Genomic DNA, 27536 nt, shown 5'->3' on the forward strand with positions numbered 1-27536 from the left:
AGACCCCTCGGGAAGCCAGGGGCAGACCCGAGCCCTGGCTCAGGGCAGGGAGCGTTCAGAAGCAAGACGCTCCACTTCCTTCGTGGTGGTGACGGTGGTGACGGTGGTGATGGGGGTCATGGTGGAGGTGGAGGTGATGGTGATGGTGCTGGTCAATACTAACGTCCTGAACACCCCTCAGCTCCAGGCCCTTACGCGACACCTTCTGTCCTCTGAGCCTGGGAGGAGACGCCCTGGCCGTGCCCCTTGCAGCCTGCGAAGCGAGAGGGCCTCGCCCAGGGCCAGGTAGCGGGGGAACCACAGGGCCAGGATTCACTCTTGCCCGGGGTCTACCCACCCGCTTCTTTGTGCCAAAAGGCTCTTGCAGGAGGACCGCGGGCAGCGACGAAGAACCGAGCTTGGATCGCCAGGCTGGGAGCCGGGTGGCCTGGGTCCCAGTGCCAACTCCTGCCTCTTACGGGCGCCAGGACAATCTCTGGAGCGAGCCTCCATTCCCTGCAGGGAGATGAGGGTAACAACTGTACCCAGCTCTCCGGGGGACCTGACGTTTACTAGAGCCGAGGGGCCCTTGCGTTCTGGATTGTTATTATTGTTGTTATATCGCCGTTGCGTTTCTTGGGCACCTACTATATGCCAAGCATATGCCAGGGCCTTTAAACGTATTGCTATGGCCCTTGGGGAAGAGGTGTTGTCCCCGGTTACATGTGGAGGCGCTGAGGGAAGGGGAGGAAAGGGAGTGGAGGGAAGGGGAGGAAACGGGGGACGCGGGAGGGGGAGCATAGTGGGTGGCCCTCCCCTCCCGGATCCCCCAGCTCGCGCAGGGGGCGGGGCGGGGGCGGGGCGGGGCGGGGCGGGGCCGGCCCTGGGAGCCCATTGGCTGCCCAGAGGAGGCTGCGGCTTTAATAAAGCCCCGCGGCAGGAGCCCGGGAGAATGCAGAGCAGTCCACTTGTCCTCCCTGGGTCCCTGCAACCATCCACTTCCTCGCTCTGTCCAGAGGTCCACCTCGTTCACTGTGCCTGGTAAGTGGCCCCATCCTCAGCTGCACTCCAGGATAGGGGACGAGGGGTGATCGGGTCGGTGACGTGCTCTGGAGCCAGCGGCTGGGCACGGAGGGCCCTGCGCCTCAGTGGTCTCGCCTGTCAGTTGGGGCGTCAGCAGAAGCTCCCTGCTAAGGCTACGTGGGTGAAATGAGAGCGCACTTAATAATAATCGTAACGTTTACTGAGCGCCGGCCACCCGCCGAGTGACAGGGTGGGGTGACGCTGCCGCCCCGCGCACACGGCGCAGGGGTGGCTTTCCTTCACCAGGGCCCGCCGCAGGGCTCCAGTCTGTTGGGAAGAATCATGATATGCGGGAACCCTCCAAACTCCCCCAGAGGGTCTCCCGGGTGGGCTCCTCACGCTTGCCACCAGGGGCGGGTTCAAGCCAGGGCATCTCGAGGGTCAGAACCCGGTGCCACTGTCTACGGGCGACCCCCGCCATTCTGGAGGCCCTCGGGCTCTGGTTTCCACCCCGAGCTCTTCGGGAGTCGGCGTCTGCATCTCCCTCCGGGTCCAGGTGTGGGTTGACCCAGACGAGCAGGGGGCACCCACGTTTGAGGGTACTAAGGCCGTTGCGGGGCCAGGACCCCCACCACTCTCCCTGTCACTGGGATGTCTTAGCCAGCCTGGGAAAGTGGTGTTCCTGAGACAGGCCTGCCCGAGGCAGGGGACTGGACCAGGTGGTGTCACCAGAACTGGGGCACAGGCTAGCGGCCACCTGGGCCAAGGAGGAAGGATGCACCCTCTTGGGTGGTGAGGGGGCACTGGACAGGCCCCTGAGGCAGCCGCCCACTGACCTCTTCTGGCCCAGCTGAGGGACACAAATTCCTCTGTGGTTTTCAGCGAGAGAGAGGGACAGACGGAAAGGCCACAGGGGTGTGTGCGTGGCTAGGTTCTTGGCCATCTCAACTGTAATCAGCCAGCGCTGGTCCAGGCAGGGAGGCCTGAGCCACACCGGGGTCCTGGAGATTCCTGAGCTCTGAACAACCGGCCAGAGAGCCCAGCCTGACTCTGGGCTGGGGGCTCTGGCCCCACGGATGCGCTGCCCCCGCCGTGGAGCACAGGGCCCAGAACGGGCTCCAGGCAGCAGCCATGCCTGCTCATCTCTGTCACCGGACCGGAGGGGCTCAGCTGGGCAGGGCTTACTCGGGGTTCCTCGCATGGCACAAGGTGACAGCAGCCAAGCCAGAGTCACCTCGAAGGCGTCCTTAGCCCCAGTCTGTCAGATGACACCACGGCCAGCTGGGGCCTCCCTGGGGTGGAGTGGAACCCCTGGCGGCCGCCTCTGCATCCGAGGGACCGAGCCGCCTTCGCTGACCTTGGCTTGGGGCAGGGGTCCCATCTCTGCCCAGCTCCACGTTGGGCATTTGAAATCGCCCCTGGCAAGAGCAGGGACGTCCTAGAAGTGACCCACGTCACCCGTCAGGGCTCAACGGTCACCCACGCATCCTGGCTCGAAAGCCACAGTGTGGCTTCCCAGGTCACGAGCCCAGGGTGGGGCGAGGCCTGACCCTACCCCTCGTGGAGGAGAGCGTGTGGGGCTTCCTGAGGGGCGCCTGGGACGGGAAGCACTGGTGGTGGCCTCCCTGGACTGTGGCTGCGGCGGGGCGCGGTGAGCTCCCGTGGAGCGCTTGCTCGGCGTGCGTGAGGCCCGGCTTCCATCCCCGGCACCACAAAAATAAAAACGTGTGTTTAGATCGGAAGAGGCCCACAGCAAAGCGCTGGAGCCGCAGGGCGCTCGGCCGAGCCGGCCCTCCCGAGGAGCCCCATCCCGCCAGGTTCCCGGGGGCCTCCTGAGATGTCCTGCGCGGTGGTCGCTGGGTCACGCACATTGGGGGACCGGCCATTTTTGGCACACACTCTACCTGCCGTCCTGCCCACCGTTATCCTTCTCCCTGGGAAGTGAGGGGAAGGGTCACCTGCCTCCTGGATGCCAACTGCCAGCATGGTGCCTACTCTCCTGACCCTCTGGGCTTCTGTCCGTCCCCCTAGCAATGGCGTCTGGAGAGCCCCTGCACATGAGGACCCCCACCCGGGACAGCATGGCCCTGTCCAAAGTGGCCGGCACCAGCGTCTATCTCAAGATGGAAAGTGCCCAACCCTCTGGCTCCTTCAAGATCCGGGGCATCGGGCACTTCTGCAAGATGGTACAGGAGGGGCGGACACCACCTGGGCAGGGTGGCAGCCCCTCCCTGGACAGGCAGGACCAGGGCTGTGTGAACTAGAGGAGAGCCAGGCTCAGGGCTGATGGCTCCCACCCGCACTGCACACCCACATCAGGACTTCCCTGGCTGCGGGGTGCCCGTGCGCGAGGGTCCCTGGGGAGCCACCCGAGTCGGTCTCTGGGAGGAAGACCAGAGGGCCTAGAGCAGAACACCGTCCAAGAGGAGGAGGAGGAGGTCTGTGTCACGTCCAGTCCCAGGAGACGTTCCCGGGGCAGGGAAGAGCCCAGGCAAAAACTGGGAGGTGGGCCCAGCACGGTGGTGCAGCCTGTCATCCCAAAGACTCAGGAGGCTGAGGCAGGAGGATTGCAAGTCTGAGACCAGCCTCAGCAATTTAAAAAGGCCCTGTCTCAACATTTTCAAAAAGGGGGTGGTGGTGCTAGGGATGTAGCTCAGTGGTAGGGCACCCCTGGATTCAGTCCCTAGTACGCAGAAGAGAATGAAAGAAAAGACGGGGGTGGACCCAAGCCTTCCCTCCTCTCCCCACAGTGGGCTGAGCAAGGCTGTGAACACTTCGTGTGCTCCTCTGGTAAGTGGCCGGCCTCCCCCCAGTCCTCTGCTGTGTGTTCTGGGGCCAGGGGCTTCGCCTCTCTGGGCTTGGATCCCCCAGCAGCGAGCTGACAGCCTCTGCAGCAGTCGGGTTGGAATTCCAGGAGGAGGCCGGCAGGAGGGCAGCCTGGCTCTCAGGCCCTTCCACGCTGACTGGACCTCCACCTCCTGGCAGCGGGCAACGCAGGCATGGCGGCTGCGTACGCCGCCAGGAAGCTGGGCATCCCTGCCACCATCGTTGTGCCCAGCACCACGCCGGCCCTCACCATCCAGCGGCTCCAGGGCGAGGGCGCCATGGTCAAGGTCGCGGGGGAGGTGAGAGTGCCCCCCCGGGAGCTGCCGTGGGTGCGGGGTCAGCGCCTCAACCCTCCCGCGGTGACCCACAGTGACCCACCATGACTGTGCAGGATTTGGACGAGGCCTTCCAGATGGCCAAGGCGCTGGCGAAAAACAACCCTGGCTGGGTCTACGTCCCGCCCTTCGACGACCCCCTCATCTGGTGAGTGCCGCGCGGGGGCACCTGGCATGGGCTGCCAGGTGCCGGGTCTCTGAGGCTGCCCAGGGGACACGTCCCTGACAGAGCCAGGGTGGGAGGAGGGTCCGGGGGAAGGAAGGGTCCTCAGGGCAGGTGGCCGCTGTGGGCAGCGGGAGCTCCGTCCCTGGGGCCCCGGGAGCTGTGCAAGCCTGCCGGTGGACTTGTCCCGCAGCCTGCTGCCCGCTGCTCTAGGCAGTGTCCCTTCCTGGTGCTGCGGGTCTCCATTTTGTGGGTGGCCCAGTGGCTGGCCAGAGGGCGCGCTCAGGGAGAGATGGAGCCGGGCCCTGGAGTCGGGTGGCATCGGGGAGCAGGGGACCAGCCCGCCAGGGGACTCGGGCCTGCCTCGCCTGCAGGAAGCCGGCCCCGAGCTGCCACCGTCGCCCTGCAGGAAAGGCCACACCTCCATCATCAGAGAGCTGAAGGAGAGCCTCAGCGCCAAGCCCGGCGCCATCGCGCTGTCCGTGGGCGGCGGGGGCCTGTTGTGCGGCGTGGTCCAGGGGCTGCAGGAGGTGGGCTGGGGGGACGTGCCCATCATCGCCATGGAGACCATCGGTGCCCACAGCTTCCACGCCGCCACCACTGCGGGCAAGCTGGTCTCCCTGCCCAAGATTACCAGGTGAGTACCTGGAGTGCTGCCCGGGGGCGTCTGGGCTGGCTGGGAGCTGGCTCCCGATGCCACCCCTGTGCAGCCGAGGGAGCCGAGGCTTTGGTCACTTGCCCAGAGTCACACAGTGAGTGGCTGAACCTGATTTCTCTTCTGTGAAAGTCTAGAGACGGCAAGTCCAGGAGCAGTTCCATAGACAGGGACCAAAGTCCCTTGAGTGTCCTGCCCTGCTATCTTTGGCACATGGCCTTATGGCCCAAAATGGCGACTTGCGTGCCAACTATCACCTCCACACTCCATCTAGCAGGAAGAAGGAAGCAGGGACAGGTTGCAGGCTAAACAGACAAAATACAGCTGTTCCGTGACTTACAACCCTGCTGCAGGGCCACATCCCGATTAACCGACGTTTGTTGAAAACATTTCGAGTCAAAGGTGAACTGAACACACTGACCCACCCTCCGTCCTCGCTGAGGCAGACAGCACCGCACCGTCGAGCGATTGGCCGGGAGCACAGCTCCCTGCCACTGCCCAGCATGGCTAGGAAGAATCACACCTCAAATCGGTGGCCTGGACAAAGGTCCAAATTAAAATTCCAAGGTAGCTTCTACCGCTGTGGTCACTTCACACCCTCGCGGAGTCGAGGAATCAGGATGAACCATCAGAAGTCGGGACAGCGGGAGCTTCCTGTCATCCCTCGCCTGCCAGCACCTAGTCCCGCGGCCACGCCTGGCTGCAGGGGCGGCTAGGAGATGCCTTCGTGCCAGGCAGGGATGTGGGCAGCTAGGTCAGGGTGGACGCCGGCTCAGTGCAGGCGGGGAGGACGGAGCCCGGGTGGGAACGGGAGCCCAGTTCCCAGGAGGCTGCCATGCTGGCCTCCCCTCCAGGAGGGTTGGGCAGAAGCCATGCTGAGCGCCCACTGTGAGCCGCAGGCTGCCTCGGGCCAAGGCCGTGCCCTGGAGATGCTCCTGGGGAGGAGCCGGGGACAGGACCAGCGGCCACCTGCACAGGTCTGGGGTTCCACGGACCCTGCTCAGAGCCCCAGCGCTAGCTCCCCTAGACGAGCGGACCTTGGGCAGCAGACTCTGCCGCGTGTCCCCGTCAGTAAGACCACACCAGCCAATGACGCGGAAACCAGGGGGGAGTCCAGTGCTGCTTGGGAAGTGCCAGTGCCAGGCTTTCTCAGGGAGTGCCGCCTGCTGCCAGGGGCAGGGCCGCTGAGGGTCCCCAGAGGCCAGCCTGAGTCCTCCAGAGGACATCCTGGGGGAGGCGTCTGTCATGCTGAGCTTTGGAGGACAAGGCGGGAGGTGGGCGGGCAGAGCTCGACAAGGCTCAGGAGGAATGACCGGGTGGACTGGGGGTGGGTCCCCTGGTCCTTCTCTGCAGCATCAGCACAGAGGGACGCGACTGATCCCCATTCCAGCCATCTGAGCCCCGGCAGACCCGTTTGGGGTCCCTTTCTAAGTACACAGTCCTGCCCGTCCCCTGCGGCTGCTCCCCTGACGGCCCCTCTCCTGCCCCTCCCCCACGCCCGTCTCCACCTCCACCAGCGTCGCCAAGGCGCTGGGCGTGTGCACCGTGGGGGCGCAGGCCCTGAAGCTGTTTCAGGAGCACCCCATCTTCTCCGAAGTCATCTCGGACCAGGAGGCTGTGGCCGCCATTGAAAAGTTTGTGGGTAGGTGCCAAGTCCTGTGGAGACCTGACCCACGGGCTCGAGAACTAAGCGGCTGTCCACCGAGGCACCCGGGGCCCCGCTCACCCCGGACTGCCTTCGTCGTCGCCCCCGCCCTTACCTAGAACCTCCCACCCAGAATCCTCCTACCACGGGGCTTCGGCAACGAGCGCTCCGTCAACGCTGACCCCATGGCGACACCCAGGCCCCAGCTCGGGCTTGGAAGAGCCACGGGGGTGGTGGTGGGAGGTGACCTGCCGCCATGGCCAGGCGGAGAGCTGACTGGCTCGTGGCCCAAGCTCAGCGGCCCTGTGGTTCCCTGGGCCCACTTCCCACGCCCTCCGCAGATGATGAGAAGATCCTGGTGGAACCGGCCTGTGGGGCAGCCCTGGCCGCAGTCTACAGCCACGTGGTCAAGAAGCTGCAGGGAGAGGGGAAGCTGCAGGCCCCGCTGCCCTCCCTGGTGGTCATCGTCTGCGGGGGCAGCAACATTAGCCTGGGCCAGCTCTGGGCCCTCAAGGAACAGCTGGGCATGAAGAACGGGCTGCCCAAGTGAGGACCCGCCCAGGCGCCCTCGCCGGCTGGAAGCTCACAGCATCCTGCTGTGCACAGAGCCTCGGGCTTGATGGACCTGGGTCTGGCACGACCAGCCGCTGTGCAGAGGGGCCAGGAGGTCCGCGGCGGGCACAGCCACGGACAGGCCCTCGTGTGGCTGTCCTCAGTCACCCCTGCTGGGGCGACAACTGCCGACAGCAGCAGGTCCCCAGAGCGGGAGGGCCCTGGGCCTCGGGGACCTGCCTGAACTGCTCCCAGGAAGGCGAACGGGGTCCTGGTCCAGGCGCAGGGCCTCCTCGTCCTCCCTTCAGGAAGCCCTGACGCCCACTCCTTTTCCTAACGAGCACTTTTTCATGGAAAAGAAAACTCTGTTATTTATGAAGCGCAGATTCCGAGGTTTCTGTCCCCTGCGGTCCTGCCCCTCCCCTCGGCCCGCCTGTCAGCAGCAGAGGGGACCTGCTCACTGGAGACCCTCCTGGCGGGACTCAGGCCACCTGCGCAGGGACGGGCGGGGCAGAGGCGGCCAGCACACCCTGACCCCGAGTCCATCCTGACCATCAGCACAACTGTATCCCAGGACCCCCGGGAGCCGGGCGTGGGGCCCACACGGGTTTCTGGACAGGGGGACCTGGGTGGACCTGAGGCCAGAGTGTAGACCCTCCCAAACACGCCCCCTTGCTTCCAAGACAGCAGCACAGGGAGCAGTGGCGTCACTGGGGCTGATCCCCACAACCTCCACTCCCGCGTCCAGAGGTGGGGCCAGCGTGGTGGGGCACGGGGCACACCTGCAATCCCAGCGAGTGGGGAGACCGAGGCAGGAGGATCATACGTTGTGAGGCCAGCTTGGGTGAGGCCCCGTCCTGAGGTTTTCAGAAAGGGTAGGGAAGCACCCTGGGCTCGATCCCCAGCGCTGGGCAGGCGGCCGCCACAACGCCCAGACCACAGGCACCCAAAGCCAGTGCGAAGCAGGAGTCCCAGCCACACCGCACTTTATTCTCTCCAGAGCGTGAGCAGCGCCCTCGGGCCTGTCACCACCCCAGCACGAGCCGCCCGCCCCAAGGGCTCACGAATGTGTGATGCCGGGGACCCTGGGGACACTGGCCACAGCCCGGGAGCCTCACTTCACCTCGGAGGGCGGAGGGAGGCCACAGCCAGCACAAGCAGGCTCAGGGTTCCAACCCAGGTGTGTGACTCCAGGCCGCCCGCCGCCCGTCCCCAGGCAGGGAGCAGGGGACAGTCTTGTCACCGGCAGGCGACGTGGGAGGTCAGATGTTGGTCTGTGCCCTGCAGAAGGACTTAGGAAGGACCCGGAGAGCGGGTGCTCCACGCACCTAGGACGCATGGACAGCTGGACGCATAGATAGATGGCTGGGTGTGGATGGGCGATGGCCCTTCAGGAGGTGCAGGGCGTGAGGACAGAGTCCCCGAGGTGGCAGAGACAAGAGAAGAGGAGGAAACAGATGCAGAGAAGCAGAGGGGCCCAGTGGGCGCCCACCCTGAGGGGGTCAGTGGTCCGTCCTGACGGAGGGACGATGTGGACAGACAGCAGGAGGTGGGTGGGCACGCGAGCGGCAGGGGCGGACAGACAGAGGACGAGCAGGTGCAGAGTGGACGCTGCCAGGGAGGGAGGAGCCCACCCCGTGCCAAGGAGCCACGGCCTCTCCTGTTTAATGGTGGCACCGTCTGCAGCTCCCACAGCAGGGGAGCTGCGGGCACTGCCCAGAGCCAGGGCAGGCCCGGGTGGTGGACACAGGGCAGGAGTGCGGGGCTCCACTCCCGCCTGCCCGGTGGATGGGGCACCCGAGACCCTCCAGCCACCAGTAGTCGGGAACTGGTTTTGTGTTCAAGTTTCTGTCCTCGAGGAAGATGGGCAGAGAGGCGGGTGAGGGGCCTGCCTCCTGAGGGAGCAGAGGGGCTGGAGCCAAGGCAGGAGGATGACACCAGCCAGAGCAGCGAAGATACGTTCAGATCCCAGGGCTGAACTGCACCAGCACCCGACCACCCAGAAGGAGGCTGGAGGCTAGAGGCTGGAGGCTGGAGGCTGGGTGGGAATAGGCCTCCTGGCCCAGTGGAGTCCCAGGGCCTCCCCAGCTTTCAGGTGGGACAGAGCATGAGCACAGAGTCCCAAAGGTGGCAGAGAGAAGAGAAGCAGAAGGGGGGAGGGGGGAGGGAGAGGTGCAGAGGGGCGCCCACCCACTTGGGGGGGACAGTGAGTCTTTCTGGGCCCACTGGGCCCACGCCCCACCCTGGGAGGAGGCCACTGGACAGGAATGACCCTGACAGCCGCAGGTCCAGCTCAGAGGGCAGCGGAGGCAGAGCCCCGGGGTGTGGGCAGTCGGGAGCGGCAACGGTGGGTAGGCTCGGCGGGGTGGGCTCAGCCCCAGGAGACCTCCAGGGGCAGGAACCTCCAGAGGTCGGGCTGGCCCATGTGCAGCACGTCCCGGAAGGGCGAGGTGCTCCACTGGAAGGGCGGCACCTGGTCCCACGTGGGGCCGCTGGCCGCCAACAAGCCCAGAACCTTCGCCAGGGACAGGCTGGTCACCTGGGGGCAGAGCAGGCGGCTGAGCAGGGGCCTGGGCAGCTCTGACCCCAGCCTGGCTCAACCCAGGGCCCAGGCCCGAGCCCGACCCGCCACAGCGGCTCCGTGGCCTCTGCCCAGGCCTCGCCCGGCCGCGGGCACACCTTCACGTCGATGCCCCCGTGCAGGCGCTGGCGCAGGGCCTGGAACGGGTAGGAGCCGTTGGCCGGGTTGAGGTCGGAGCGGGCGGAGATGGCGTTCTCCCCGTTGGGCTGGGGGCTGCAGGCTTTGCACAGCGAGAGGGGGTCGTGCAGGAAGTCGTTGTACCTGGGCGGGGAGGCGGTCGTGGGAGGCCAGGCCTGGCCCTCGCCCCACGGGCCTGGGCTCTCACTCAGCACTCCGGGGAGCCTGCGCTCGGCCGGGCACCCCGACCTGCCCCTGGGGACTCAGGTGGCCCTTGCTACACACCTGGGTCGGCCGGGGCCTGGGAGCTGGAGCCCCGGGACGGGCGCCCGAGGAGGGTGGCCAGGAGCTCTGTGGCTGCACCCCAGGGCCACGCCGGTGCCTGGCGCAGGGCCACAGCGCCCAGGCGCTGCTGTGAACACTGAGCACGCTGCACGGCCCGGCCAGCTGCAGGGTGTGGACACGGGTTGGGAGGACACCCTGGGGCGCCCGCCAGACCCACCTCATTAGCCGGATCATGGAGTCCACGTCGCGCACCAGCGAGTGGTTCCGCTGGAAGATGCGGGCGCGGGGGTTCTTGTCGTAGGAAAACCAGTCCCCGTACTGCGCCACCAGCGCCTGCAGCCCGCTGGCGTTGAACACGGTCTCAAAGGACCTGAGAGACAGGGAGGGTCACCACCACCCACGACGGCGCCCGGCAGTGGTCACTGCAGAGCCTATCACCAGACAGGAGCCGGGACACAACAGGGACAGCTCTGCTGAGCCGGGGTGGCTGGGGGGTGGCCTGGGGATGGCCTGGGGGTGACTGAGGGGTGGCCTGGGGGTGGCCTGGGGGGTGACTGAGGGGTGGCCTGGGGGTGGCCGGGGTCTGACGGACCTGGGTTCTGACCCTGACTCCCCGGGCGGGGGAGGCGGCGCTGGCTTGGGGCTGCAGCCTCGGCGCCCGTGAGCGAGGAGCAGGACCGCCAGGCCGAGTCGCCAGACCCGAGGAAGCAGGCGGCACAGCCGCGATGCCAGGAGGCAGCAGCCACTAACCCAGGCAGAGTCGCCCTTTGGCGGGCGCCACACAGGAGTCCCACAACGTGCCCAAGCCCCTCGATTGTGTCGCCCGACCGCCGGGACCCTCCTGGCCGGAGGCTAACAGCTGGGAAGGCCTGGCCCCGAGCGCCCGGCGCCAACGCAGGGCCACGGGCACCTACGGGACGTTGTAGCTGGCCCAGTAGGTCCTGTCGTACAGTTCCGAGGTCCTGTCGGCCACCACCACCAGGCCCCTGGGGGAGACATGGGGTGCAGGCCGTCAGCAGCGGCCCGGGGCCAAGCGGCTCCCGTGCCCGGGGAGCAGCTGCACCAGCACCGCCCCTAGCCTCCTGGCGCCCGGCCCTCCGCCCCGCGGTCCCCGGGCGCCCCTGCAGGTACTCACGGGAGCTGCTCCAAGATGGTGAGCACCCTGCCCCCGGGGCTAGGCCCGCCGGGGATGAAGGCCTTGTAGTCCACGATCATCCACTGGTTGTTGTACCTGGCGTGCCCAGCGAGGGACTGAATGGCTGGGCCGCCTGCCCGGCCTCCCTTCACCCAGCCCCATGCCCGGGAGTCACGGGCCACTGGGCCTTGCCCGCCGCTGCCATGGGGCCGGGCACCCAAAGCCCTCAGGCCTCACGCTGCCCGCCTGCCGGAGGGTGTCCGCGACTTCCGGGGCTCGGCAGACACAGGCCAGCTCCTCTGCCGGTGGTCTGTCAGGTCCCCACCGTCAGGTCCCCGTCCCTGGCCCTCCCTGCCTACTCCAGGGGCCCCTCTCTGAGCCAGGGCCTGCGGGGGGCACGTCCTTCCCTTCCTGAGCCTCGGCGTCCCCCCTGGGGGGGGGCCGCGGGCCCGGAGCCCACTCACGTGCCGCTGTTGAACTTCTTGAAGGTGTCCGTCCAGGTGGCGCCGTCCAGCGCCAGGCGGTTGGCCGCCACGTTGCGGATCCACTCCAGCACGCAGCCCTCGGGCTGCACGTACTTCCACAGGGCTGGGTTCTTGTTGCCGATGGTGGTCTCCAGCGCGACCTGGGGAGGACGGGGAGCTGCCCAAGTGGCGGTCTGGGGGGCCTGGCTCTCGGCCAGCCTGAGCGTGGCGTGTTCGCAAGCCCCGCTGAGCTGCCCCCAGCACTGACACCCTGGTTCATGCACAGGCTCCCCAATGGTTCCTGGGGCCAGCACTGGGGCACTGAGGCTGGGCGTCCCGCTCAGCCCCAGGGGAACAGCTTCTGAGCTGCAGCCAGCTCTCCCCAGCTGCGCCCCGTTCCCACCCCTCCAGGAAGCTTGAGGCTGTTAACTTGGAGACCCGGGCTTGGAGCCCCTGGGGGCCTTGGAACAGAGGGCTCCACTCCTCTCCAATCCGGCATGAAACCGAGGGGCGGTGCCCACGCTGCCCACAGCTGCCTCCTCCCCTGCCCACTTCTCCAGCGACCCTGTCTGCCCTCTGTGTTTGGTAGTTAATGAAACTCATGTCGCTGGGTGCAGTGGCACATGCCTGTCATCCCAGCGACTCAGGAGGCTGAGGTAGGAGGATCGCAAGTTTGAGGTCAGCCTCAGCAACTCTGAGACTATCTCAAAAAAATAAGTAAGTAAAAAGGGCTGAGGACGTGGCTCAGTGGTGGAGCAGCTTTGGGTTCCGTTGCCAGCACCAAAACGAAACACGACTGAAGAAAGTCAGCGTGGGGCAGGAAGAGCCACAGGTCCAGGTAAGACGTGCGGCAGGCTGACGGCATCACGCCAACGTCGCCACGCCAACGTCGCCGGCCCTTGCGGGGCTTCCCTGACCCTCCGAGGTTTGCCAAACCCTCTCCTCCAACACCTCGGTCCTCCTGGGAAGGACAGCCGAGCGTGGGCGTCCGCGGCTCCATCACGAGCACACAGAGCCGGAGCTGAGGATCTGCTCATGCGACACCGAGGCTGTGTCCAGACGGCTGGTTCCCTGCAGGAGCCTCCGCCCAGGGTGGCCACACCTAAAGCGTCAGTCCCACGGAGGGGTCTGCGGCAGTGAAGGACCCCGCGGAAGGAGAGCCCTGGCCTGGCCTCCTGGAGACGCCCCCCGGCTGCCTCGCTGCCCGCAGCCGCCGGCCAGGCCTCTCCCCACACTTGGGATCCCTGCCCGCCCTCCGAGGAGGGCGCCCTGGCCCCAAGGCGCTCCGGAAAGCTCTCTCCTGGCGGGGTTGCCCGGGTGATGCAGGCGGGAGTCTCCGCAGAGATGCCAGGAACGGATTTCTAAAGGGGCCTGGATGCCAGCCAGGGACACAGTAAAAACAACAGGCCACAAACAGCAGATTCAGAAACCCGGCCGCAGGGGCAGGAGGGGCGTCGGGCCGGCGGGGCGAGCCTCAGCACAGAGAAGCAGACCAGGGTCGCGAGCTCAAGGGCGCCCCGGGGCTCCCAAGGCCAGGCTCTCCCGAGGACCTGGGCCCCTCGGAGTCCGGCCACTGCAGGCCTCGGGGACCCACGTTTCACAAGCGCTGATGGGGGTCCAGCCACAGCGCAGGGAGGAGGAGCCGGGCTCGTTCACCTCACCCCCGCGCCAGCCCTGGTCCCCCTGGGGTCCAGCTGCAGGGTTAACACATCCCCAGGGAGGGGACACGGGCAACCGGGCGACTCACCAGCTGGCTGCCCAGGATGTAGAAGTCATCACAGGAGAAGATGGTGCCAGGGTAGGATGAGAAGGCCAGCTCGTTACCAGGAACCAGGGGGGCATCCTCTGGGGAGAGAGTGGCCGTCGGTCAGGCAGGGCCTGCAGGAATGTGGGCCTCGGGGAGGAAGCCGCTCCGGCCCGTGGCTTCTGTCCTTCAGCAGATGAGGACGCTGATATAAAATGTGCACGTGGGCCAGGGCTGGAGCGGGCAGAGGCTTGCCTGGCGCGCAGGAGGCCCCAGGCGCCATTCCAGCACCGCAAGACATAACGCCTGGAGACGAGCGCTGGCAGCCACAGCAGTCAGTAAGAAGCACACCTAGTCTCCCTTTTGTTCACGGGCACCTTGCTTCTCAACTGCGAAGACAGTGGAAGGGGCGGCCTGTCAGAGGGCGCACCCCGCAGGGAGGCGCTAGGCTTGCCTGGCCCAGGCATTGGCTTCCTGAGCCTTGTTTCCTTACCTGCAAAATGGGAACGTTCCCCCTGCTCCCCGCCCAGCGTGCCCTGAGGTCTTAGCTCACGAGCAGGTGGCAGGGGGCTGCCCGGATGGCGGCCACAGCCAGAGCCCTGGCCAAGGTGGGCTGCAGGCCCAAGAGGCTCTGGGGCAGGGGCGGGGCACCCAATGCATAAATAAATAAATAAAAGAGCAAAAGGAAAACCTAATAAACAAACAAACAGAAGCGGCAAACCCAGGGCTGGAAGGGAAGACAGCTCCAAGAGCAGGGTGCCTGGTCGAGGGGTGACAGGGGCTTCTTCCCTCTCCCTGCACTCCAGTATTTTCAGTGCCTAGGTGATCACCTGGCAGAAACAGTGCAGGGGCCGACAGGTGGCAACATCCCAGTGTCCACTGCTGCTGGGTGGGTTAGCCATGGGCTGCCCGCACCATGGAGTACTACTCAGCCAGGAAGAGGACCCGAGCCCCGACACCTGTGGCACGGTGGCTGAGCCTGGAGACCAACCACACTGGGAAAGAAGCCAGGTGCAGGAAGGCCAGGTGTGGAGGTGACTGCCTAGTGGCACGGGGCCTCCCTCCAGGGCAAGGAAAATGTCTGGGACCCAGACAGAAAGGCCCACACTTGAAGATGGCCGAGTTTACGTTGTGTGATCTTCACCTCCAAAGAGAATTCATGCACAAAACTGGAACCACAACCAGGCGTTCTAAATAAGCTGGCTAAAGGCGTGAATGAAGTTCTAGAACACGCAAGTAACCAGGTAACAAGTAACCAGGTGGGAAAGGAGTCAGAGGGGGCCCGGAAGGCAGCGAGGGGAGATCACGGGGCCGGCCTGGGCGACGGTAGGAGGCTGCGTGACATAGACGCTGGTCCGACCCAGCAGGCTGCCTGGGTGCCGCCATCGCCGTCAGAGGCAGGCTTGAGGGAACAGTGACCCGTGGGCCACGCGGGGCAGACCCCTCAGGGCTGGGCTGCTGCGTCTGACCAGCTACAGGAGGCGCACAGGCTGCTCCCGGCTCAGGGACCACGCACGGCAGTGTGGGGCGAGAAACGGGTCCAAATGACCGCCTGGCGGCAGGCCCCGGTCACAGGGCACGTGTCAAGCCCACAAACCCGCACGCCACTAGCAGCGGCCCCGCGAGAACAGGGACGGGCCTCGGTGCGGATCCCGTCTGTGGCTGTGACAGACAGTGCGACCCGTCGTGGCCCGGGACTCGGAGCTCCCTGGGGCCTGCCCCACGCACCGGCCTCAGCTTCCGAACGCGCCTCTGTTAACTTCATTTTTTTTTAACTTTTTAAATTTTTTTTGAGGTGCTGGGGATCGAACTCAGGGCCTTGTGCTTGCGAGGCGAGCGCTCTACACTCTACCAGCTGAGCTACCTCCCAGCCCTCTGTTAACTGTGAAAGGTGCTCCCCAGGCCCAGCCTTGCCTCCAGGAGGGGACTTGGACGCCCTCACCTGGACAGGCCCTGTCCCTCACCTGGACGGGCTCCACCCCTCACCTGGGAAGGGCTCTGCCCCTCACCTGGACGGGCTCCGCCCCTCACCTGGACGGGCTCCACCCCTCACCTGGACGGGCTCCGCCCCTCACCTGGGAAGGGCTCTGCCCCTCACCTGGACTGGCTCTACTCACCTCTTACTCACGTAAAAGAGTGAGGCAAAACCACAGAAAATCAAAGTATGTTTTTTAAAAAAATCTAGGAAAAAAAACACAACCACATGTTCTCAGAAGTGAGGTATGTTGAAGCGATTTTCACTGCGAGTGTTTTGCTGGGTTTTCTGATATTCTACAACTCTTTTTTAATTTTCTGAAGTGTAATGGGAGCCGGGTGCGGTGGCCCGCACCTGTCATCCGAGCGGCTGAGGGAGGAGGGTCAAGAGTTCAAAGCCAGCCTCAGCAACTGAGCGAGGCCCTAAGCAACTCAGTGAGACCCTGCCTCTAAATAAAATACAAAATAGGGCTGGGGGTGTGGCTCAGTGGTCGAGTGCCCCTGAGTTCAATCCCTGGTACCCACCCCCGCAAAAAAAGTGAGGGCAAGCCAGCACAGTGGTGCAGGCCTGTGATCCCAGCAACTCAGGAGGCCAGGGCAGGGGGATCACAAGTTCTAGGCCAGCCTCAGCAATTTAGCCAGACCCTGTCTCAGAATAAAAATGAAAGGGGCAGCTCAGAGTGGAGCCCTCAATGCATGAGCACGCCCTGGCTCCATCTCCAGCACTGAGAAAACAAACGGTCAAAAAAACCAAAAACCCAAGATGGCCTCTTGAACTGCCCTGGAGCGACCCGGTGTCCGCGGCCCCCTCCCCGCCCGCCCCTCCCAACTGCCGGCCACGGGCAGCACAAGGACCCGCCTGTCCACCTACCCTGGGGGCCCTCCCGGAACTGGAAGGAGTACTTCTTGATGATGCGGAGCATATGCTGGTAGGAGTTCCAGGTGTTGTGGGCCACCAGGAGGTCGCGCTGGCCGGGCAGCAGCTTGATGAGGGCTGAGCAGGAGCCCGAGCCCAGCACGGCCTTGGTCTTGGTCTTATTCAGCGCCGGCTCCAGGTCTTCCAGGTCCCCGGAGATCTGCAGCAGGCTGAGGACGGACGGCACGGGAGGGGCCCGGGCCTGCTGCACCACGGTCCCCCCAGCCTGAGGCTGGGGAACAAGAAGGGGCCGAGCAGGCAGGGGACCCAGCGCCTGTGAGGTGTGCGGCCCTCCCCACCCTGCGCACCGGGGCACTTACAGGAAGCCCAAGGGCTTGATGGTGAACGCCCCCGTCGGGAAGGCCACGCGGCCCTCGTAGCTGTCCTCCAGGCCCTTCAGCTGCAGGAGGGTCAGGCGCACCTGGGGCAGAGGGAGGGGCAGGGAGGTGAGGCGGCTCCCGCCCGCGTCCTCCTTCCGTGGAGGGCAGCCTGGGGTGCAGCCAAAGCGGGAGAGGCCCAGCCAGCCCTGCCCTTCCGTGCCAAGTGCTCGCCTGCTCTCCGTGAATCGACTCTGTCCCCACAGGGTGCTGACCCCAAATCAGCCCCGCTTAAAAGCCCACCTCAAAAGCCACGTGCTGCAGGAAGCCTCCCAGCACCCACCGTGGCCCACTGCCAGCTGCTCCCTGTTCTGAGTTTAGTCACTGGCTGAGCTGCTGGCCCGGGAACCCGCCCCATGCAGCTGAGTCTCCTGGCTGCCGTGGCTTTGCCTCGACATCCTGACACCACGGAGTATCGTTACCATGTGCCTCGGAGGGCTTGGCCCGTGCTGGGTGCTCACCAGGCACTTATATGCAAGATGGCCGGGTGACGGATGGATGGATGATGGATGAATGCATGATGGATGACGGACAGATGGATGAATAGGTGAGAGTGGACGGATGGATGAATGAATGGATGATGGAGAGATGAAGAGATGAGGGTAAATAGATTGGATGGATGGACAGATAGACAAACGGATGGATGAATGGACAGACGGACGGATGGACAAATAGACAAGAGGGTAAATGGACAGATGGATGGACGGACGAATGGACAAATAGACAAGAGGGTAAATGGATGGGAGGATGAATGGATGGGAGGCTGATAGACGGATGGATGGACTGACAGTCGGGAGGATGATGGGGTGCTGTGGGTGGACAGGTGGATGTATGGGTGGGAAGGCAGATGCACAGATATGTGGATGACAGGTGGGGAGGTGGGTAGAAGAACCATCCTCGTAGTCTGAGTAGCTGGGTGGACAGTGAGCAGCTGTCCTGAGGGAGGGACATGATACGAATGAGGCCCCAAGTCAGCGGCAGTGCCCAGGGGTCCTGACGGCCACTTTACAGTGACGGCTGTCACACGTACTTCACAGTTAAACCCACGAGGCTTTTCAGGGATCCAAGATTACCGGTTGCGCCGACGACCTGGCCAGCAGCCACAAGCAAAGCCTGGCCTTGCTCATTAGCCGCCAGCCCACAGCCGCTCCCTGTGGCCAACGGCCTGGTGTCGCCACCTGCTGCCCCCTCCTCCATGTCCCCCCGCCCCCCACGCCCCACAGGATCGACCTGTCCGCAAGCTCCTGTGCACAGGGAAAGCCGCGCTGACCCTAGAGCGGGTTTCTAGTGACTATGCCAGAGAAGGGCAGGTGGCTGGACGGGTAGGCTGGGGTGCCATCAAGGGGACAGAGGGAAGGACAGACAGGTCAAGCCGGACAGTTGGAGGAACATGGGCCGGGTGGGAGGAAGGGGTGGCAATGGACATGAGGGCCCGGGGGCAGCCGGACGCACCAGAGCCTCCGGGAGCCGGGCAGCCAGAACACTGACGGGCGCAGCCCACCTGGTGCCAGTAGGCGGAGTCCGGGTCGCGCTCCATCTCCCGCCGCATCCACTCCAGGTTGGCCTCCAGGAAGTGCTTGAGCTTCTCGCAGTAGCTGACCTCATACTCGAAGGGGCCGCAGTAGTTGACCACGGTGTTCATCCAGTGCAGGTAGATGAGCTGCGGGAGCGGCGGCTGAGGCGGCTGGCGGGCTGCTCCCGGAACACCAGGCTCCCGCCTCAGGCTCCGCCCTGCCCGGGCCTCGGGCGACAGCTGGCCCGGCCCTCCTGCCCACAGGTGGCGGCCGGCCTCCCTCCTCTGCAGGTGCGGCGCACAGGGGCATTGAGGCCAGAGCTTGGCACGCCTCCTGCTGTGGGGCCCAGGCCACCTGTGCACGCTGCTTCTGAGCAGCTCCCTCGCATCCCACGCATGGGGGCCACGGCAGGGGGCAACATCGCCAGCTGCTGGCTGACACGTGGGCGAGAGGCGAGTGCCAATTCCCACCAGGCCTCGCACCCCTGCAGGTGGAGGAAGGACCCAGTGGACGGAGAGCCACCCCTGCAGGGTGACCCACCTGCCAGCAGCCTACAGAAGCCTCCCAGCCGGCCAGACAAGCCCAGCCCAGCCAGGCCCACAGCACCGCGTCCGCCCAGCCCCTGTGGCTCTCTGGGGGTGGCTAGTGCCCGCGGCCAAGCTCAGAAGCCCGCGCCAACCTCAGTACTCTGTGAGAAACGCACCACTCCCGCCACCCCTGCTGCTGAGGTCTGGAGCTGGAGGGTTCCCAGGGCTGATCCCCCAGGTGCTGGGGGTGGGGCCTTCAGGGGGCGGGGCCTCGCAAGAGGTCTGCAGGTTCTGGGGGCGTGTCCTTGAGGGGGACTGTGGTGCCCAGGGCTTCCCTCTCCCTCTTGGCATCCTCCTCCACCCCTGCTGCCCACCCTCGCCCGAGGCACTTGTGTGCCTAGCCCTGGACTGAGCCAGCCAAGAAGCCTCTCCCTCCCTTTCTAACCTCTTGCCATGCTGTGGGCGGACCCTGCCCTTGCTGAGTGCTCCACCATTGGGCCTCGCCCCAGTTCTAAACCGCCTGTTATCTTTACAGGTCAACCAACTTACTTATCTTTTTACTCATTCATCTATGGTACTGAGGATGGAACCCAGGGGTACCCTGAGCGACATCACCAGCCCTTTTATTTATTATTACTTTTGAGAGAGGGTCTCACTTGCCAAGGCAGCCCGGGACTCGTGATCCTCCCGCCTCAGCCTCCCGAGCCTCTGGGAGTGAAGCGTGGCCACGCCCGGCTCAGGAGTCTTGCTGCAGGGATGGAACCAACATGCCCACCTGGCAGCAGAGGCCAGGCAGGCAGCTACCTTTGCCCAACAGCCCAGGTGGTGAGGAGACGGGGCCTGTGGCAGCACCCACTGCCCAAGGCTGGTGGGCTCAGGGACCCCGGCCTGCTGCCGCCTCACTGGAGCACATTCTGACCCTAGTCCTCTTTGCCCGCAAGGCCTTACCAACAACCCACTCCTCCCTGCATCCTTCCGAGGGGTCCTTGGCAGCAAGGGCCAATGGACGTACCTTTTTATTTTTTATTTATTTAATTTAATTTGTTTATTTACTTTTGAGTACCAGGGATTGAACTCAGGTGCCCTCAACCACTGAGCCACATCCCTAGCCCTAAGCTGTATTTTATTTACAGACAGGGTCTCATGAGTTGCTTAGGCCTCAGTTTTGCTGAGGCCGGTGTTGAACTCTCGATCCTCCTGCCTCAGCCTCCCGAGCCGCTGGGATTACAGCAGGTGCCACAGTGCCCGGCTTGAACTGTACCTTTCACACTGTGAATGCCCTGGTGTGGGCACCCCTCCACACAGCCAGGGAGGGGCCCGGCAGGCCTGCACTAGCGAGGTGGGCGGCTCCTGGGTCTCCCTCTGCAGCTCCCTTCACGATCCTGCTGAGGGTAGGGAATGGCTTGTGCATCAGAGGGTGCACGGTGTGCCTTTTAAAAAGAACGGAGCTTTTTTCTCCCCAGCAGATGGAGGGCCCACTCTGCACAGGTCCTGGACGCCCTGGAAGCCCCGGGTGGCGCGGGCCAGACAGCGCTGGGCAGCTGGACCCAGCTGGGCTTACCTCCTCGGACACCGAGGCCTCCACCACGCCGGCAGCGTAGGCCTGCAGGCTGTCGTTGTAGCGGCCACTCGTGCCCAGCTCCAGAAAGGCCCACCTGCAGAGGGGAGGCCGGACCCCGGTCAGCCAGGGACCCTGGCAAAGCCACCCTGGCCAGACGCGGCTGTGGCCAGTTTTATTCTAATAAGGACCAACAAACAGCACCCCAACAGGCTGGCCCACTGAATCCCCCCCAGGGTCACGGCAGCCGCATCTCCAGACGTCCTTGGTGCCCGGCAGCCGTCTAGTCACCGTGGCACTGACCAGGTCACCGCCCTCTCATGACACCCCACAGTCCTACAAGATGGTGCCGCGTGTGGCCTGACCACAGGCAGCCAATCAAAACGTCACTCGGGGCTGCCGCCTGAAACCCACGCTGTGCCACGCGACTGCAAGGCTCCCCGGGGCCAGCTGTCCCCCTGCACCTGGACCAGGGCTCCATCACGTCATGTGGCTTGCTCTAGCCCTGGACGTGCCGGTAGTGACAGGCTCAGCCTTTAAGAGGACCCGTTCACCTGCCTTTCCTGCCTGTCGCCGCCACGGGGCACATGCCCAGCCAGCCCGCTGGTTCCACAAAGAGGACACACACAGAGCGGACCACGGCTGAGGCAGGTGAGGGCTGCTGCAAGCCGCTGGGCCTGGGCCCGTCTGCTACGCGGCACTGGTGCCCGGCGCTCGCTGGTGCGCAGACACCTCGCTGGCCAAGGCAGAGGCGGGATCGTTCCGGCCCGTCTGCTCCTCTGGAGCAGCTCTCTCCAGGTCACCCGAGGGCCTTGGGACGAGGCAGGTTCTGGCTAGGAAGATGGGGACGGGGTCCAGCCAGGGCCCAGGCCTCGCCCTCGGGCAGCGGGGAGGTAGGTGCTCCATGAACACGCCTGCTCGCCCCGCCCCCAGGGCTTCTTGTCCCTTTCTTCTCTTTTTTGCAGACTGGGGACTGAACCCGAGAAGCTGCGCGGCAAGGCCAGCGCCCACCACAGAGCCGCACCTCTGCCCCCGTCCCTCATCTGAGAGGACTCCTGTCAGCACGCAGTCGCCTCCGTACCATTTACTGCAGAGCTGGGCCTCAGGCGCTCTGCCACGCAGCTACAGCCTCGCCCTCTTTTTAACTTTGAGACAGTCTCCCTCAATTGCCCAAGCTGGCCTTGAACTTGCAATCCTCCTGCTCAGCCTCCCGAGTCGCTGGGACGACAGGCCTGGCCACCGTGCCGGGCTCGGGTGCACATTGTTAAAGGCAGTTTCCACGGAGAAAATGAGAGCAACGGAAGGTCACAGGGAAGCCCGAGAGCCTGCGAGACGGACAGCGGGGGCTGGCGAGGCAGGAGTTCAGTCCCGGCTTCAAGAAGCCGGTGGTGGGCGTGGGGACAGGGAAGGACTCGGGTGACTGCCCCATGGGGAAGGCGGAGGCACAGACGTGGAGCTGAGGAGGTGCTCCCCAGGAGGGTTCTGAAGTTTAAGTAGGAGTTTGCCACAGGGGAGGTGGGAAAGTTAAAAGAAGAAGAAGAGGGGACCTGAGCTCTGAATGTTCCAGAACAAGATCACGGCACCCTCCAGATGGAGCTCCTCTCTCTAAATTCTTCCCTCAACACAGCAATTAAGTAGCCGAGCTAAGAAGATTCTAGAGCCGCGCTGAGCCTCTACCTCACCTGAGCAACTGCACCCTGGAAGGGCGCGCGGTCTCTTTGCCTGCTTGGTCGTTTGGGAAGGGGTTTCGCCGTGTGGCCCGCCGGCCTCCATCGCCAGGGCTCACGAGAGTCTCGGGCCTCCCCTCCCGAGTTCTGGGAAGACGGGCGCACACTGCGGCGCTCAGCTCAGAGGGAATGTGGTTCTCATCAAAGGCGGACGAGAGCCAGGAACGTCAAGGCTAGGGACTCCCACGGAATGATGGGTAATGACGAAGAACAGAGGAAGGAAGGAAGGAAAGCGAAGGACAGAGAGCTTGGGCTCCTGGGTTCCTCCCGCGCGGGCTGTGCGCCCCTGGGCCCCTGTTCCACCTCTCTGGGCCTGGTTTCCTCCCCTGTCAATGTCACGGCGACGCCCACTTGGGAGGACTGCCGGCATGTGCCAGGAGGGGACACACGGTGGCGCCCAGCGGGCAGATTCCCTCGTGGCCCAGGAGGCGGCAGGCGAGGGACACCCTGGGCTTCACAGAGAACCGGAAAGCCGCTCAGACCAAGCGCCGCGGGTGACCCAGGGCCAGAGGGCTCCCTCTGCTCACTAGAGGCCAGAGCACTGCCACCCCGGGGCAGCAGGGTCCTCGCAGGGCTGTGCCGGGATCGAGACCAGGGCCTGCACACAGCCCTTCTACCAACATCAAGGAACACCCAGTCCACCCGACATGCCACCACTGGGGCCTGGCATAGCCGAAATCGCCATCCCAGCTGGTTTCCAGAACCACAGCGACGGCCACATGCTGACGGAGAACAGTGTCAGCTATCAGGTTAGGAGAGAGAGAGAGAGACAGAGAGACAGACAGAGAGAGAGACAGAGAGAGACAGAGACAGAGAGAGAGACAGAGAGAGACAGAGACAGAGAGAGAGACAGAGAGAGAGAGACACAGAGACAGAAACAGAGAGACAGAGACAGACAGAGACAGAGACAGAGTCAGAGACAGAAACAGAGAGACAAAGAGAGAGACACAGACAGAGAGACACAGACAGAGAAAGACAGAGACAGAGAGACACAGAAAGAGACACAGAAACAGAGTCAGAGAGAGACAGAGAGAGACAGAGAGACAGAGTCAGAGACAGAGACAAAGAGACAGAGAGACAGAGACAGAGAAACAGAGAGACAAAGAGAGAGCCAGAGACAGACAGAGATAGAGAGATGGAGACAGAGACAGAGAGAGAGAGAGAGACAGAGACCAAGAGGGCGGGTGGACGATGGGCCTCAGGACACACCCATGCCCCTCCGCATAAATGCAGTGCGTGTATGTCAGGCCTGTTTCCACACAGATGATTCTGGACGAGGTTCCTCCTAGAGAGAATGGAGGTGTCCATTCCCCACGTCCCAGGCCACCCTTCAAAACTGCCAGTACTTTTTACTGGAAGGAAGCGTCCGGCCAGGGTGCGGCTCCGTGGGGGGCTCCTGCCAGGGCAGGTAGTGAGCAAAACAAACAGGCGGCACGATCTGAAAGCGAGCCCTCTGCGGCCGCCCAGCCATCTCAACAGAGCGCGGCCTGGGCTCCTTCCTCCGGCAGCCCAGCCCCAGCCCAACCCCGCCGCAGGGCCACAAGCAGGGCACCGGCCACTGTCCTGCGAGGCGCGGGCACACTTCCTCTTCCCTGCCTCTTCTGCGGAGGCCGCTGGCTGGTTCAGACCACATGGTGCCACACACTGTGACCGAGCTCAGAAAACCCAAGTCGGTGGCACTGCCCAGCGAGGCTGGCCTTTCCAGAAGGCTGCAGGTAGGGAAGGCACGTCTGCGGCTCAGGAGCCCCGCCAGCGGGCTGAGGACCCCGGGCTGCCTGGGGCCCTGCACCCTACTCGAGCCACTCTCCCAGGACCTGCTAGGCCAGAGCCACCCTGTCACCAAGACGAGGCCACCGCCACGGTCACCATGGAAAGTGCCCGCACGGGGAATGAAGGCCCTGGCACCCCGCTCCACGTTCCATCCGTAAAGTGGGAGACCTCAGCGGCCCCCACCCCAGCCCCAGCTGTTTCAGTGACCCGGTGGACTCACTAAGACCACTCGCCTTCCCGAGATGACGGCCTTTCTACTCGCTTTCTTCTCAAATTGCTCGTCTGTGAGATAAATATAGACAGAAGCCAAGGAAAGTTGCTCTGTCTGGTTTTTGATGCATTTGCTGGACGAAGATTAAGAAGTGGGCAGCCTTGGATCGCTTCCCTCAAAGTTTTTTATTTTTTCTTCTTCTGGAAAATCTACAGGCCACACTGACTGTACACCAGGGGCAGCTGAAGTCTCCAAATCAACTCAAGGGAGGAACGGAGGCAGCACCGAGAGGCGCGGCATGCTCGGGAACGTCAGAGCATGCTCGAGGCCCTGGCAAGACCCCAGGAGGGGTAGCAACTGGGGTGGCTGGGCACCTCTAATCCCAGTGATTCAGGAGGCTGAAGCAGGAGGATCACAAGTTCCAGGCCAGTTCCAGGGCTACGGTCTCAGAATGAAATAGAAAGGGCTGGGGAGGCAGCTCAGTGGCAGAGACCTTGCATTCGATCCCCAGAATAGGAAAAGAGAACAGGAAGGCCAGGGGACAGCAGGGAGCCACAAACTCTTTTTTTTTTGGTGGTGCTTGGGATTGAACCCAGAGCCTTGTGCATGTGAGGCAAGCAAGCTACCAACTGAGCTGTATCCCCAGCCCACAAACCCCTCCTGAGCCACCGACACCCGCCAGCATGCAGGACGCACTCGCGATGGCCCAGGTGGCCCGTCATGACCTTCCAACTCCCTGGGCCTCACTCGAGCGCGCTCCTGGGCTGGGCTTTCCTTCCTGGGTTTCCCAGCACTCCATCTCCAGGGCGATGTACCCCACCAGCCTCGAGGATCGAGGATAAGGTGCTGGTTGCTGGGATCAGGTCGGGAAGGAAGGACAACTAAGGAGGAGGCGCAGCTTCCCAGGACCAAGGCGGGAGCCAGCTGCAGCAGGTTGCCACCAGGGGCACCTCTGAGCTCAGGCGCCAGGTCTCAGCATGTCCAGGCTGCGTGACGGGCACTGGTACCAAGTCAGGCACGCACACGCAGAGAGAAGCGTGATGGAGGCTTACCCTGAAGCCCCAGGTCCTGGGTGGCGAGGTCCCCAGGGACGGGCTCTCCCGCCCACCCGCTACCCTCCAAAACGATGACTCAGACTGCGGGCTGGGAGCCAGACGCCCGGGACTTCTTTCATCCTGCCCTGAGTCCTCCAGAGGCTGTCTCTGAGGACCCGTCTTCCTGCCTGTGAAATGGGGGTTCCCAGTTCAACTTTCCCTACATGGTAGCCACCCCTGCTGGCGAACTCAGCATGAAAGGGGCAAGTGACTGTAAGGACCAGGGGACGGACAGAAACGATGGAAAACGAGAAATGTGGACGAGACCAGGATCTGTCTCTCAGGCCTCAGCTTCCCCAACTGTAAAATGGGGGCAAAGGACACCTGTTCCTTTCTCTTTCACCCGTTCCTTCCTTCAGCAAATCAACAGCAGTGCTTTCTGTGATCCCACTGAACTCCATGACCCTTTCGGGCCTAACCTGAGGCAAGGAAACAGGCTCAGAGAGGTGATGGGATTTGCCTAAAGTCACACAGCACTAGAGTTGGGCCTAGAAGAACGTTCCTTCCAGAATAATCAAGGAAGACCTGTCTCCATTCCCGTGTTGCTCAGACCCAGAGCAACCTGGCCAGTGGGAGCCGCCTGAGGCCAAAGCCCCCTCTCCATGCTGGGCCTCCCTTCTGTGTCTCCTTCCTGGCTGACATCCAGGCAGAAGTCTGTCATGCCCTCTTGGCTCCACCAAGCATGGTCAAAAATGTGTGAGTCATCGGAGAACGGGTCATCAGATGCTAGAGTCACAGTGGCTCCCGTGGCCAGCCACAGAACTCCGCTCCCTCCACAGATGCCAACTCCCTCCACGCCTCCTCCTGGGGAGCCCAGCCAGCTCAGCCCCAACTCCTGTGTCTGCAGAACCTTCCAAGGGCCAGCAGCTCAGCATCCTGTCTCCCCAACGCCAGAAGGAAGAAGGGATGCCAGCGTACTGGGTGGGGCATGAGTGGGAGGGGTCATGCCTGCTATGGGGACAATTCCTCCTGGGCCCTGGGCTCTGCCTAGGTAGGACACATACAGGGTTACCTGCAATTCCCCGGTGAACCTGAATCTAGGGCCTAGGACCTGCTCACATGGCTTAGAGGCAGATCCTCCCCATTCCCACCGACCCTGGTTTCCCTTCCAGCACCGTCTGTCCCTCTGGAGAGGGGCTGGCTCACCTCTCTACTGTCCCTAAGGCCAGGCACCAGGATGAGGGGTGGAAACGAGCCCCTGTGCAGGCCTCAGAAGGGCATCACACGAGGCCCTAACCAGAGTGCAGCTTCAGAATCTGGGCCACGGGCAGAGAGGTGGGAGCCCAGATGGGCAGAGGAGTCAGGGAGAGAGCGCAGAGTGACAGCCTGCACCCCCTCAAGGACAGTGGTCACGGCTGCAGAGGATCTGCCCAAGGCCCTCCCCCTGGACCAGGACAGGCAGGGCAGGGAGGACAGAGCCCTGGTAGGGGCCCTATCTGCATCTGCGTCAACGCAGGTACCTTCTGCTTTCCCACTGGCTGGAACCAGGCTCCATCCTGCGGTCCTGGTTCTGGAAGGGAGGCAGGAGGCTGGCACCGGGGGAGCAAGCCACAGGCAGGCGAGTGTGGGCTAGACCCCTGGAAAGGTGCTGCCCAGCTCAAGCCTCGGTACATGGGGCTGGCCTGGGGGCCGGGTGAAGTCTGAGGAAGAGGACTGAGCCCTGGGATTCCAGTGGGGACAGGGGTGACCGCATTACCCACCAGCCATGACTTGCGCCGGATGCCGGCTCTATGGCCCCTGAGCTCTGGGGTCAGAAGTACTGTCACCACTGGCTGGAGGCAAGTGACTGGCCCCTTTGAGGTGAGGGGTGCTGCACCAGCCCCTCCCCACCAGGGACCTGGCCCGGAGGGGCCCGTCTTAGAGGGGAGAGGCGACTCAGGGCGAGACAGCGGCGCTGTCCCTGCGAGAGGACGGTGCCTGGGGCGGGCGGGCCGGGCGCCCACGCACCCCTCCCGGGGCTGGCCCTGCGCGGGGTCGGGCCAACCCTTACCCGGTCTCGCGGATGGCGTTGGTGAGGTTGGCCCAGGCCACGGCCTCGGGGTGGCGACCGTCCACCAGGCGCAGCTGGCCAGACGCGGCGTCCAGGAGCACCGAGCGGCTGCGAGAGGCGGGTGGCGCCGGCCTGTCGCGCTCCCAGCGGTCCCCCGGGGCCGGGATCGCGCCCGCCAGGCCGCTCAGGAAGAGCCCAACCAGCAAAGCCAGCACCAGGGCCAGCGCCAGTGCCCGCGTCAGCGCCCGGGCCAGGCGGCCGCCTGGGGACCCGTACATCGGGGCCACCATGACCGCGCGGAGCCCCACGCCGCAGCCTGGATCACGTGACCGCACTCCGCGACTCCGCGGGGCGGGGCCCGGCCCTCGGCTTCC

The 27536-nt window shown here is 64.2% G+C and overlaps 2 protein-coding genes across 2 annotated transcripts; one reads left to right on the top strand and one right to left on the bottom strand.

The window, feature by feature from the left end:
• Nucleotides 1-929: 929 nt before the first annotated feature.
• Nucleotides 930-7191, top strand: SDS (serine dehydratase). The gene is made up of 8 exons (XM_079151585.1): nucleotides 930-1020; nucleotides 3034-3188; nucleotides 3753-3792; nucleotides 3988-4127; nucleotides 4220-4311; nucleotides 4736-4963; nucleotides 6499-6623; nucleotides 6968-7191. The coding sequence occupies exons 2-8, from the start codon at nucleotides 3036-3038 to the stop codon at nucleotides 7174-7176; spliced, it is 987 nt and encodes a 328-aa protein (XP_079007711.1). The 5' UTR covers nucleotides 930-1020; nucleotides 3034-3035; the 3' UTR covers nucleotides 7177-7191.
• A 1190-nt stretch (nucleotides 7192-8381) lies between these two features.
• Nucleotides 8382-27507, bottom strand: PLBD2 (phospholipase B domain containing 2). The gene is made up of 12 exons (XM_079151580.1): nucleotides 27163-27507; nucleotides 20374-20467; nucleotides 18273-18431; nucleotides 16715-16815; nucleotides 16350-16564; nucleotides 13508-13605; nucleotides 11761-11921; nucleotides 11297-11392; nucleotides 11076-11147; nucleotides 10379-10531; nucleotides 9858-10020; nucleotides 8382-9717 (listed from the first exon to the last, which is right to left on the bottom strand). The coding sequence occupies exons 1-12, from the start codon at nucleotides 27450-27452 to the stop codon at nucleotides 9550-9552; spliced, it is 1770 nt and encodes a 589-aa protein (XP_079007706.1). The 5' UTR covers nucleotides 27453-27507; the 3' UTR covers nucleotides 8382-9549.
• Between the last annotated feature and the right edge of the window lie 29 nt (nucleotides 27508-27536).

The sequence above is a fragment of the Sciurus vulgaris genome (assembly GCF_902686455.1).
Source record: "Sciurus vulgaris genome assembly, chromosome: 8".
Classification (NCBI taxonomy): domain Eukaryota; kingdom Metazoa; phylum Chordata; class Mammalia; order Rodentia; family Sciuridae; genus Sciurus; species Sciurus vulgaris.

What these genes read in the sequence shown, in the direction of transcription:
- SDS (XM_079151585.1), top strand. Translation starts at nt 3,036, where the DNA reads ATGGCGTCTGGAGAGCCCCTGCACATGAGGACCCCCACCCGGGACAGC. An exon ending in ACACTTCGTGTGCTCCTCTG is followed by an intron (nt 3,793 to 3,987) that starts GTAAGTGGCCGG and finishes ACCTCCTGGCAG; the next exon opens with CGGGCAACGCAGGCATGGCG. An exon ending in TCCCTGCCCAAGATTACCAG is followed by an intron (nt 4,964 to 6,498) that starts GTGAGTACCTGG and finishes CACCTCCACCAG; the next exon opens with CGTCGCCAAGGCGCTGGGCG.
- PLBD2 (XM_079151580.1), bottom strand. Translation starts at nt 27,452, where the DNA reads ATGGTGGCCCCGATGTACGGGTCCCCAGGCGGCCGCCTGGCCCGGGCG. An exon ending in AGGCCTCGGTGTCCGAGGAG is followed by an intron (nt 18,432 to 20,373) that starts GTAAGCCCAGCT and finishes CCGCTCCCGCAG; the next exon opens with CTCATCTACCTGCACTGGAT. An exon ending in GTTCCGGGAGGGCCCCCAGG is followed by an intron (nt 13,606 to 16,349) that starts GTAGGTGGACAG and finishes CTCTCTCCCCAG; the next exon opens with AGGATGCCCCCCTGGTTCCT.